At 33.4% G+C, this 12,941-nt stretch overlaps 2 protein-coding genes across 2 annotated transcripts; both read right to left on the reverse strand.

Annotated features, from left to right (window-relative positions):
• Positions 1-1,227: 1,227 nt before the first annotated feature.
• On the reverse strand, positions 1,228-3,481 carry LOC100499699 (uncharacterized). The gene is given in 4 exon segments (NM_001251620.2): positions 1,228-1,376; positions 1,474-1,554; positions 2,416-2,526; positions 3,130-3,481. Coding segments are annotated over 4 exon segments (531 nt in total). The 5' UTR covers positions 3,394-3,481; the 3' UTR covers positions 1,228-1,301.
• Positions 3,482-6,191: 2,710 nt separating this feature from the next.
• On the reverse strand, positions 6,192-7,926 carry LOC100499812 (uncharacterized). Its single transcript, XM_003539765.5, has 3 exons — positions 7,772-7,926; positions 6,551-6,706; positions 6,192-6,436 (listed from the first exon to the last, which is right to left on the reverse strand). The coding sequence occupies exons 2-3, from the start codon at positions 6,704-6,706 to the stop codon at positions 6,389-6,391; spliced, it is 204 nt and encodes a 67-aa protein (XP_003539813.1). The 5' UTR covers positions 7,772-7,926; the 3' UTR covers positions 6,192-6,388.
• Between the last annotated feature and the right edge of the window lie 5,015 nt (positions 7,927-12,941).

Genomic DNA, 12,941 nt, shown 5'->3' on the forward strand with positions numbered 1-12,941 from the left:
TTAATTTATTAATTTATTAGTTTTTTTAGTAAAAATTCAAACTCACAATTTTTTTTCTCTTTCTTTCTCCTTCAACTGTCAAGTGAATCTTACCAAATCAACAGGAACATGTTCAAGTTACTTTGAGTTAGATGATCAAAACTATTAATAAAATAATTGTTAAAAAACATGAAAAAATAAGGGAGATTGAAGAAAAAAACATCGCAATAGAATGAAAGAAAATTTTGTATGGGCTCGAAACTCAGAATTATATGAGTATAAATAAATTACACAACATATAAAAATTAGATATTTTTGGGCCAAATCTAGATATGATATTTTGTCATTACCAAAAAAAAGATATGATATTTTGTAACTTTGAAATCCGAACTAACCCAGAATTTCTCGTTGGATTCTGTTGGAGTCTCAAGTCAACCTAGATCCATGGTGCCCTAACACAAATTTTAATTAGACATCAATACTTAAAGCACCCAAGAAATTGTTCCTAAATTTTATCCTTTTTCTAAATTTTTATAACTTAGAGAGATGAAATCATTATACTCTTAAAAAAAGATGAAATTATTATAGCATTGGGTATTAAAAGTAAATTTATTTTGTATTAATCCTCGCATAATTGCGTTAGTTATTACTACATATATAAATTTGATTTTTTTTCTGATTTTCAAACGTTAATTTATGGACAACTCTTTTTTGTCCCTTTAAATCTGCTCATTGCCTCATGAACTGATCTCTCCCTATAGAAAAAAGAGTCCCAATAAGATAAAATAAAAAAAAAAGGGTCAAACATAATGAACAAAGTTAGAGAGCTCCCAGAAACACACGAAGTTCGATCCTTTCAACATAAAAATGTAATTTTTTTTCTCGTGTAGATGATATACAAATCATTTTCTATGCTAAAAATCTGGAAGTATATGTGTACATTTTATATTTGGTAATGTGCAAAATGCCGAGTAATAAAACGAGTCTCTTCATTCAACCAAAAAAAAAACGAGTCTCTCAACTTTATTAAAATGGTAAACTTTTGAATTCGTGACATCAGTAACGTAAGTTGAAACATGAAAGCGTGGATTAGTTTAACTAGATCTTTCCAAGTATTCAATTTGCTTTTGATGACAGAATCGGCACATCTCAAATAAAAATGACAAGAATTTGTGTAAATGTTCAGAATTTAGGTGTCCAATGCACATTTCCTAATTAAGTCTGCAAAATACAATAGAACCACAAATTATGCCACTTACAACGACATGATTCTAGTTAAATGACACTGAATATCCAGAAGTAGGTTACTTTGTATTAGCATTTCAATGCAGGGTATCTACGTTTTTGCTTAACTCCTCCAGCTTCTTCATCCTCAACTTCTCACTTTCAGTCACCAGCTACCCCAAAGTTCACAGAATAACGAATGAAAAAGAGAAGTTAGAAAACAAAATTAGAAAGTTTTACTAACACTCAAATCATCAAAGAATTTCTTACCTCCATTAGTTTAGTAACAAGTTGAGCTTTTTCCTTGTTTTTCTCATTGAAAGCGTCAAGGGCTTCCTTGTATTCTCTCTCCTGTGATCCCACAAAAATGAAAAATTAAGATACTTTAAAAAGTAATTATAAGTTAAAATAAGGTATAATTAATAGCCTTGTACCTGCCCTAACTTTTTGTTTTAGTTTCTATACTTAATAACTCTACATTTTAATTCTTAAACCAACAAAAAAAGGTTATCTTCTAGTTTGTATTGCTAGTTTTTGGTATAAAACCTCCACAAAATGGAGAAAATAGGAATAAAGCATAAAAAATGATTCTTATAGGATTAGTGCATATTTTGATTGCAGTTTGCAAACTTAAGTTTGTAAAAGTATTCCAATAGTTATTTCTCTCAATCTGAATTTATAAGTAAAATTGTAGTCTCAAGCATACCTTTGGAAAGAAATCAAACATGATGTCAAACTCACTTTTCTCTCCAAAGTGAGTTTGGAGCTCTCCGACCAGCAAACCAAACATAGCCTAAATAATTAATTAAAGTTTAAAATAATTTATATTTCCTTTCAACCATTTCTTTATTTTAGTTTTTTTCCTGGGCACAATGTTGTTAAAGAAGCCTTGCATGAGGAATGTGAAATCTCCCATTGAACCAAATTGATCATCTTCTACGTGGATATTTAAACACAATTATTATTAAAGATCACCTTAACCACTAAATAATCATGCCCGCTTTGCCTCCCAGCTGATGAGACAATATGGGGCCAAGAAAGCAAGCATGGTTAATTGATTAAATTCAATACAGTGTTCAAGTGCTTGTATCAAAAGCTGTGTAGCTAAAACAGATGGGGATCACTTTCCCGACTTGAGCAAATCCTATGACTTAAGTAAAGATTTTAGAAATGTCAAAAGTAAACAACTGGTAAACAGTTGGAAAACCTCACCTTTCTCTGGCAGGTTTGGCCCAGTGGCTTTAACTCTTTGTTAACACTGTCTATCTTCTTTCGAACTATTGCAACTTCCTTCCTCAATGGATCTGTGAGACCCTCAAGCTCCTAGAACATGATATGCAGTTTTCCAAACAATTATTATGTAAGAAATTGTTTAAGAACAAGGAAGAATGAGAGATATAAGGTTAGTTGGTGGTTAAGAAAGAAGGAAAGGGGGGAAGGTCGTGGTCCGATCCTTCTACTAACAAACTATCAATTAATATTTGTCAGAAAAAAAAAACAGAAAAACAAGGAAGAATAACCAATACGCTACACACATGACACAGCAATTGCCTTGGATATCTGATTATCCTCAGTTCTTGCTCAAAAGGTTTAAAAGAAAATAAATGGAAACATAATTTTCTAATTCGACTAACCTGTGTGATTTACAAACACCAATAGATTCTATACCTTTTTCCCATGCCTTAAGTTTTTTAGTGTGTTTAGAAATCTGTTGAGAAGTAAGAAATCGGGTCTGAGACTTAGAAGCTATAACTATTAGCTTCTTACAAAACATCAAAAACCATGTCTTGAATGTGGAATCAAACATGCTATATATTGATTAACATGTAAAACATATAAAACCAAAATCCAAATAATAAATCATGAAAGCTTAGAGCTAAAGCAAATACAACATCAAAGGAAAAGAATCAGTATTGTGAAACTTACTTCTCTAATCTCAGCCAATCGTTTTGTTTCCTCCTCTACTCGACCGAGATAAGCGTGAACCTTATCCCTCACCTCAACTTTTCTCCTTTCAATTTCTTCTTCCTTTGCTCGGAACATTGCCAAAGCTGATCTTGACATCTCCTCTTCCTTGTCATCCCTCATTGGACTCTGGTTGCTGTTAATCATCCCCGAGTTCCTCACTCGCTGCACATTTGGTTGTTGTTGTTGTTGTTGCTGCTCATATGACTGTTTTGGTGTTGCCATTATTGCACCAAAATCTGCAACACTCTTTTCCTCTCCTTGGCCAGTTCTCTCCCGTTTTCTCTGTTCTTTTTTCTCTTTTTCTTGGAATGATGGCTCTCTTTCTCCTGAGGGTGCTTATAAACAGGACTAGCTTTTAAAGGTATGTGACTAAGTGGTTTATTTTGTTAACTATAGAATATGCCCAAATGACAGATATGCCTGTTAAAAGCTATGAAGTTAACAGTGGATTTATCTTTCTCTAAACAAATACTTAATGTTTTTTTCCTGCCACCTTTACTCACAAGCCAACTTGATCACATGGCACCATCAAAATTCTAGTATTGGATTTGGAAGGTGTTATACGTCGAGAGTATAAATGTCAAATCTTTGACTACACTTCTCTGTTTTATTATTCTCTGAAAACTTAGTGAAGAATCTTGATGAGAGTGCTTTGGTTAGGTAGCAATTTTCTTAAGTTGGTATATTGGCAAATTCAGCTAACTACTGCTTCTCACCATGGCATCAATAGTTTATGTATGGACCCGAAATTTTAGTAAGACACATGTATAGATATATACAGTTATGTACCTGCCACCCCACGGTAACTTATAGAATCATATCCTCCTTTTGCGATTTATATGACAATTCTTTATATATCTATTTAAGATAACATATACAGGTATTTTTCTTTTAAAGTTTCTAAGGAGTGTTGGTAATTATATAAGGTGTTTTCTTTAAGATAGAAAGGTGCTTGGAGCAGAAGTTTTGGTTGGGGAGTGAACAGAAAGGACTCACCAAGACACCAACTGCTACAAAAAGCAAGAATTTTGGAGAGCCTTAGCAAACAAGACAGAGTAGGAGAATTGGCAGTAGCCAGTTGCCTTTATAAAAAATTATTACCCATATGGAGGACCAGCCCAAAAATGCATTTTCTGGAGCAGAAAGTCAGATACCCACACAGCTTGCCACTATATATAAGAAAGAGACTTCCTGCTTATGTTACAACTTACAAATAATTGATCTCTCGCATTAATGGGCCAAGAACTATTGAGTTCCACTAATGAATCTAGGGGTGAAAAGTGAAAACACAAGAAAGCATTATCATAGAATCTCAATTCATTTTTAAGGTAATAATATTTTGAGTATTTTCCTACATGTGACCACCCTTTTAATCTAGTTAATATACGGAATGTATCCGAGATTGTTTAAAAATTCTTCAACAAACACGCATAACCAGAATGATTTAAGTAGGGACAAGTACAACACGAGTAAATCCATGAAAGAGTAGATAGTGAATACTTTCCAGGCTGACATATGATCCTTCATTATTAATTATTACTAGTAATCATCATAGTTTTTCTTTTTTTTGCTTTTGTTACATCATAATTGGTTAATTTGTAGATTAACCATTTAGGATCTTTCTGACTTAATCATATACTTATATGGTTCTTAAATCCATTGAGAGAACCCTACTTTCTGATGTATACTCAGAAGTCAGAAAAGCAATCAAGCTCTGTCAAGTGTTGTGTGTACATTCAAAGATCTGCAAATTTTCTGCTGAACTTATTGGAGCCATTTTAATGTTGTATGGCCCACAGTCCACCCACCCTAAAAAAATATAGTTTCCAGCATAGCGGTTTGGCTGGTGAACTCTTTGGTTGTGGGTGTTGACCGTCTGTGAACTTCTAAGTATCTGAATTTTGATCAACAGCATTGAATATCTGTGCTCTACAACTGCTGCGAGCAAGAGCAGTAACAACTGCTTATGGTACGTCATGTCGGGCTTTGAATTGCTTAGGCCCACCAGATCAACGTATCATATTTCCACTGAATTTATGCAGTAAAAGCTTTTGCTTTGTCTGATTATAATAAGAATTCATTTGCTGCTTGGGCAATGCACTCTTAGTACATGATCAAAGAAAACCGCGAGGAGGACAAAGTAGATGCGAGACTTGCACCAATAAGAGGCAAATTTGTGCTTACTTTCACAAACTGAAGAAGTTCGTGCTTTAATGTCCCTGTGAAGCTGACCAAAATAGAAATGTCCATGTGAAGCAAACTGCTTTCTCCTTTAACAACAAAGTTGCTTGCTTACTAGTGTGTGTGTGTTTTTTGTAATTTTCGGGGTTAAGTAGCAAAGAAAATTTTGCCTTTAGAGATTAGGACCTCCTAACGCGATAATATGTGGATTTGGACTGAGAATACTCCTAATCAAACACAACATACAATCTTCCAAATCTCGAAAGTTTCCAATTTCCTCAGTCGAACATATTTTCAAGGGGTTGCTTTCAGAAGGTGGGCATCCGTATATTCATCATTTGGTGAATATATAAACATGTCCTTTTTACTAAAAAATATATAAATGTTGCAGTTCCATATTAATAATTTCAAGGGTTGAGTTACACGATTCTGATGATCTTGAGTTTGGCTTTTGGTTAGAAATCTCCAAATCATAATCCCGGCAAAACCTACGAGAAGCATTTACCTGAGCCAGGGTCTGGGGATGGGGCCTCTCCAATTGAAAACCAAACATGAAAAATAAATACAAATGCTATGAGATCCAAACCGCACCATAAATGCAGAAGGATGTGCCAGCTTATGTTTCGTTGCCCATTTGGAACCAAAACAAGTAACAATTACTCACCGGGCAATTCGACTGGACTATCCATCATGCATGCTATATAAGGCAAATTGAAATGCTTAACAAAGCATAAGAAAAACAGTTGAGCTTATCTAGCGCACGGAAGGCAAGGAGAAGTATCATCTAAAAGGAACAGCTAACATGAAACAAGTACTAAACCAGAAACTGAAACCAGCAGTTTGAGGCAATTCACTCAATTTGATTATATCAAACATACAAAGAACAACTTTCATTCAAGTTATAAACCCCCAATGGCAGTCAAAATCTGCAACTAAGCAATTTTATTAAGAGAACAAACATAAATGCAAAGAAAACCACTAGTCCATATTAAGGAGGCTATGTGTGGAAAAACCTCCTCAATCAGAAATTTCCAGGTCATTCTTTCTTTCCAATTCCATGCGACATATTATAGATCCCTCGTCCCTGGACAAAATGCATAAAACAGTGTATATGAAATATGACTATAAACAAATGGAGAGCTGGAGACATTGATAATTTCAATCTGATGTGAAAAAATCATATCACAATTAAACTTACAATCATGTAAATTGATGTTGCAGCCAAAGCCAGTGGTATGGCCACAGATGTAATCTTATCCATGGGTCCCTTCAAGTAGGTATGCCTGTGGATACTCTGGAAATATTTTTGCTTCTCAGCAAGCTTTTCTCGTGGTCTGAATGGTGCTTCCGACATCTGCACATCATGGCCAAAGATTATCTCAATTTTTTTCCCAACTATATAAAAGAATGAATTGAAACAAAACAAAGCTTGCATCATGTCCCCCTCCCCCCTCTTTTTCTACATCACAAACACAACAAATTGAGAAGTACCTGAAGCCTTGAACTAATTCCAACATAGGCATCAAACAAACAGGGAACATACAAAAGATGAAAGAGAACAATGGGATAAATATATAAATGAAGCACCATACCACCGAACTCTCAAACAACCCAACCATGATTTGTATATGGGTAATTTTAGGTCAACAACAAGATGTATCATACAAAAACATATATACTAATAATCCAGTACAAACAATTTTCAATTTCACAGGATAATATCTAACATGTCACATTAGAAAAGCTTTACATGTACAATGAAGCAGGTTTCCCTACTCCAGTATGTAACAAACTAGCAGTTGCTATATTCTCCTTAGTCTTAACATCTCCAAAGTCTCTCGTGTCCATGCTTGTGCTCACATTATCTCACATTTTCGTAAAATATGGAAGAATTAATTATTAAAAAGTGAAAATATGACCATATGCACGATTTGGGGGTTCACCAATTATCTAAGCAAAGACTATGATATGTGCCAAAAGAACATGAACAGAATTAATAGCTTCAAGTGCTTGCCACACTATCTAGGAGTATGCCTAACCCTAATGTCATTCAACACTTGTTGAAGCTAACTTCAGAGTTCATAATTCATTAAATGAATAATCCACGCCATCACCCCCCCTCCCCCTCCCCTCCCCACACACACAGACACACGTATGAAAAACAAATTGAAGCATCAATTTGACTAATAATGGAAACAGGGGCAACAACAAACTATTCAGATTTAAGCGATAAGACACAATCAAAGGCATACAAGAACAGATTTTGGTATATGAAAAGGCTCCAAACACGGGAATTCGGCAAGATTTATTAAATGAGATTATTTTATTACAGAAAAAAAAAAAAAAGGAGCAACGAGATCTGGGAAAGTGCGTAACTAAATCATGCAGTGTTTGTAGGGTGGGAGTTTTATGAGCTTACTCTGAATAAAGGCGATGAGTTTAGTTATCGATTGTGAGATTTGACGCACGAAAAATGCAGAACCAGCTCTCTTAACAATCTAGGGTCTTTCAATTGGGGAAGATGAACCAGTTTTATAGGAGCTCCGTTTAGCTATCCATTGACCCGACCCAGACAATTTTTACAAGTTTTTTTGAAACGTTTTTGTTTGGATTAAAATATTCAATATTTATTTGTTATAATTAATATTTTTTATTACAGTTATAACTAATACCTAAGTTTTATGAAATAAATAAAAATAGGATAATTTTTTTAGCATTTAGAATTTATTTTACCTTTTTTAAGCTGATCGTGCCCACATTTGCATTCTTTAATAATAATAAAACATTGTTTAATCTTTTTTTCCTTAAAACATACAAATATGAGATTATTTAAATGTATTAACGGTAATGGATGAAAATAGGTTTGATTTTTTTACATCTAAGACTAACCTTAGTTTAGAATATATAGCTTGAGTCGATCTATTTCATATTTATTTGTCAAAGATTTTTTTAAAAAACCTAATTTGACCTATATAAAAATATTATTTGACTTACAAACTCACTTAAGGGTTTATTTTGTAATAGTTTAACACCTAGACTGAAGTGAAAAAAAATGTATGTTAGGTTAGTCACACTAGAGTCCCTCAAGTACTCACTTAGACGGTTTTATTATTTTAAATTTCATGTTTTGGAGGTTAAATGTTTTAGTTGTTGTACATCTCCTAATGTATATAGGTTTGTTGTATCCATTTATTTCTTATATGCTCAATACGATATATAACACTGCAAAATTTCGACCAATAAATAGGCACATAATGACCTAGTTAGGATTTTTTATTTTTTTTTAGTTTTATATGTTTTAATAAGAAAAGATGTGTCTTGAGTAATTATATGTGGTTAGTAATTAATTGAGTAATTAAAGTTGTGATTAATTTTTTTAACTGATGTTGGTAATTAAATTGTGTGTGATTGAATTATTTGTAATATTTTAAGCAAATGTTTATAACAGTGGTTTAAATTAATTGACTTTTTTATTGTTGATTTAAATTACTTGAGTTTTTAAGTTTTTTTGATAATTTAGTACTCTAAATTTTTTATCTGTAAATAAATTTTTACAAAAATATTATAATTTATCAACTAGTGTAAATTTTATGTTTGGGGTTAAGTTTAATAAAGTCTAATCAAATCGTGATATAATTACCTAATATAAGATTACACTGTGCAATTAAATCCTCAACGACAACACCTTAGAACACACATGTCACCCCACATGCCCACAAGTGGACATATGAAATCCACTTTCTGCCTCCTTCAAAGCACACAATTTCAATTTCATTTGTGACTTCTAAAACATTGAGAGCATCTCCAAGTGTGGTATCTTATATGAGTTTCTTAATCATCTTTTTGTGATTCCCACAACACTTTTTGTGATTCCCACAATGTCATGTTACTGATAAAAAAAACTCATACAAAATTTTACTCCAATGCAAGAAACTTCAAAAAACCCACCCATTTGTATATTTTTATTATAACTTAATTATTATTCTAATAAAATAATTAATTCATTTTTCAGTTTTTATGTATATAGATAATAAATATGAATAATTGAAGAAATTATTAAATATCAATTAAAAATAATAAAAATTACATAACATTGAAAGGAAATGCACAACAATAAAAAATACATTTTCACATGATAATGGATAATTAAACATAATGACATTGAAATAAATAAAAAATATAACCCTAAAAATAAAAAATATTACATAAAATTAATTAGTGCTATTTTCATTTCTGAAATGTTCCCAAATATGCTCAACTAAATATATTTGATATTGGTGGTGTTTGTCATGAACCTTTGTTTTTCTTTAGAGGTATGTCGATCTAATACTAAGGTGAGCACCTAAAGATACTTCGAATGTTTACGTGTTGTTACCTATATTATCGTAATCAATATTATTTTGATATGTGTCACATTTGTCCTCAATAATCATGTTATACAATATAATGCACGCATAAATGATATTCTTCATTTTATCAGCATCCAAAAAATGTGTCGGGCCACGTATAATTGCAAATCGAGATTAGAGCACTCTGAACGCCCATTCTACATCCTTTCTCATCGATTATTGTCGTTGTGCAAATAATTTTCATTTTTCTCCTTGTGGCATTGAGATAGTCTTCACAAATGTAACATAGTCTGGATAAATGTCAACTGTTAAATAGTATCTCATATTATATTGGGATTCTATTCACTGTGTATTGCACTGTGAGCACATGTCCTGACAAAACTTCATCAAACACATTAGATCCATTTAACACAGTAATGTCATTATTTGAACTCGCATTGCCAAAAAATGCATGATAAATCCACAAGTCTTGTGATGTCACAACTTTAAGAATGATTGTTAGGTTGCGATGATCACCTCGACAAAATTGACCTTTCCATGCAATTGGACAATTTTTCCATTTCCATGCATACAAACAATGAAACCTAACATAACTGGAAATTCGTGTGCCGCTCTTATTTGTAGTAGTCATTCAGTGTCTTTGTTATCTGGTCTCTTCAAGTACTCATTCTCAAATTTGGTGCAAATGTTTGATACAAATCACTCCAAGCATTCCATTGCAGCTGTTTCACCAATTCAAACACATTTGTCCACACTGTCAACAGGTAAGCCATAAGCCAATATACAAAGAGCAGTTGTGCACTTTTGCAATGGAGATAGGCCTATTTGACGCAATGCATCGACCCTCATTTGAAAGTACTCATCATGATCGTTGAGCACGTCTATAATTCAAAGAAACACATGCCTTGACATACGAAACCTTCTTCGAAACTGAATCTCTGTGTATATAGGATTTGTTGAGAAATAGTCATCGAACAATCGACCATGACCTTCTTCACGATTCTAATGTACCACTCTTCTTCTTTGCCTATGCCTAGTGGTGTTGCCATGTAGTTGTTGTTGGCTCTCAAGTATCAACCTAATGATTTATTCATCAGTGTTGTCTTCCAATTCCTAGTCTATCATTTGATCCAAAATTTCATCTAAATCGATGTTTGTTTGGATTCATTATATGGTAACTGAAGTATTTGAAATCAGACAGAAATATTGTGTATTTTGTACGAGAACATGTGAGAATGATGAAACATTGACCATTTATATAGCTTCATTCATAACAGTTAGTTTTCCAACGACTAGTTTTATAATGACTAGTTTTACAACACAAAAATCTAAGTTTAAGATACAACAATGACCTACACTACTAAAATTAAATATCAAACATAACATTAGCATAACATTTGTATATAAGAACTAAACATTTAATATCCTAGTTTTTTCCTAATATGGTCACAATACTTTTTGTGGTCTTGACGTTGTTGTTCAGACATGTTGGATGTATCTTTCATGAGGATTTCATACTTCATACGTTGTTCCTGTTCTTGCATATGCCTTTCCTGGACCTCCTTTAACTGAATAAGTTTTAATGTGTTTACATTTTTGTCCTTCATTACACTTTCTATGCAAGATAAATCGAGAATGTTGGAAGCTTTTTTTCCTTTGTTATTCCTTTTTGTTACTTTTGTCCAATTAGTCAAGACATTAGTGATGACGTATCATATTCTTCGACTTCAATGGGTGTCTCTGGGTTAGAAGATGATAAGTAATTTCCACTAGTAGAAACCTTTGTTCTTTTTGAACACTTTGACATAAATTCTGCATCAAATTTTGGTTGATCTTTCAACAACAACCAAACATGTTCAACCTCAATAATTTTTTACTTGTATCCTGTGAGTAAATCACATGAGCATAAGCCAAAACATCATTCTCTAAAGTTCCACTTCTCATATGTTTATCTGCTTGTTTGTAGCACCTGTTAAACTTTTGAACTTGAGGGTGAATCTTGTTCCACCGAGATTTCAATTGAGTCCAGCTTCTTTCACAAAATTGTCCACTTTGATGCACATCGTCATTTTTGTACACATTTTTTTATCCTTGCTCAATATTGCTTTGATGTTTGGTCAACTTCTATAATTAAATCCTTTGATACATTGAGCCACGATCGAACGAGAATCACACCTTCTATCATTGGAAATGTTGTACGAGTTTTTTTTCCACTAGAATTTTGATCTCCCTCGTCTAGTTGAATATTGTCTACACCTATTGGTGATTCAACTTCATTGCTAGGGGGTTCAATATTGGATAAAGAAGGCCTATAACACGTGTTTGGGTTGGTGGAGGGTGATGGTTGACTACAAAATTGTGGATTTTGAGAACTACCGCTGGTAGATGGCTCTACTTTGGATGAATGATGCATATATCACATGTGTGGGGGTGGTGGATACATAACATATTGTGCTAGATTTTGAGAATTTTTATTGGTATGGGATAGTGGTGGATACATAACATATTGTGGTGGATTTTGAAAATTTTCAATGGTAGGGGTGATTGATTTTGCAAATAACTATAGTAACATTGATAATTATATTGATTGAGATCCATTTTAGAGAGCATAAAAAAGATTGAGACTTGATATGAACAAGTAAAAAATTAGGAGTACAAATATTGTATACAAAACTCCATCACACTAACCCAAGTTTATAGTGAACAATGTCCCTAACGGTAAAAAAAAATGTATCCACAATGGTAATATTCTCGACGATAATTACATCCCCCAACTCATTTTTTTTTTCTTCAACGGTAATATTCTTCAATGTTCCAATTCTCCACTTTCCGATACATCAAATTTTCAATTATGTTTTTTTCCCAACCTTCTTGATACACAACTTCTCCACACACTTCTAGAGCCTTCCCCATGTTTAGAATCCCTCTTTCCCTCACCACTTCTCCACACCCCTATTTCTTTTCTTTTCTATGTCGAATCTCCCCAACTTCTCACTTCTCTCATTCTCTTTCTCTTCTTTTCTTCATCACTCCACACACCTTTTTCTTTTCTTTTCTCTGTCGGATCTCCCCCACTTCTCACTTTTCTCATTCTCTTTCTCTTCTTTTTTCCATCGCGCCATGTAACACCATCGCGCCCTTCCCTCGCACAACCACCGTCGGCCCTCGAGCCACCTTTGTGACCCCTCTGTTGCGCAACCACCATTGTCGCCCCTTGATTTGGTGAATCTGGTTTGTAAT

Source organism: Glycine max, chromosome 12 (genome assembly GCF_000004515.6).
Source record: "Glycine max cultivar Williams 82 chromosome 12, Glycine_max_v4.0, whole genome shotgun sequence".
NCBI classification, from domain to species: domain Eukaryota; kingdom Viridiplantae; phylum Streptophyta; class Magnoliopsida; order Fabales; family Fabaceae; genus Glycine; species Glycine max.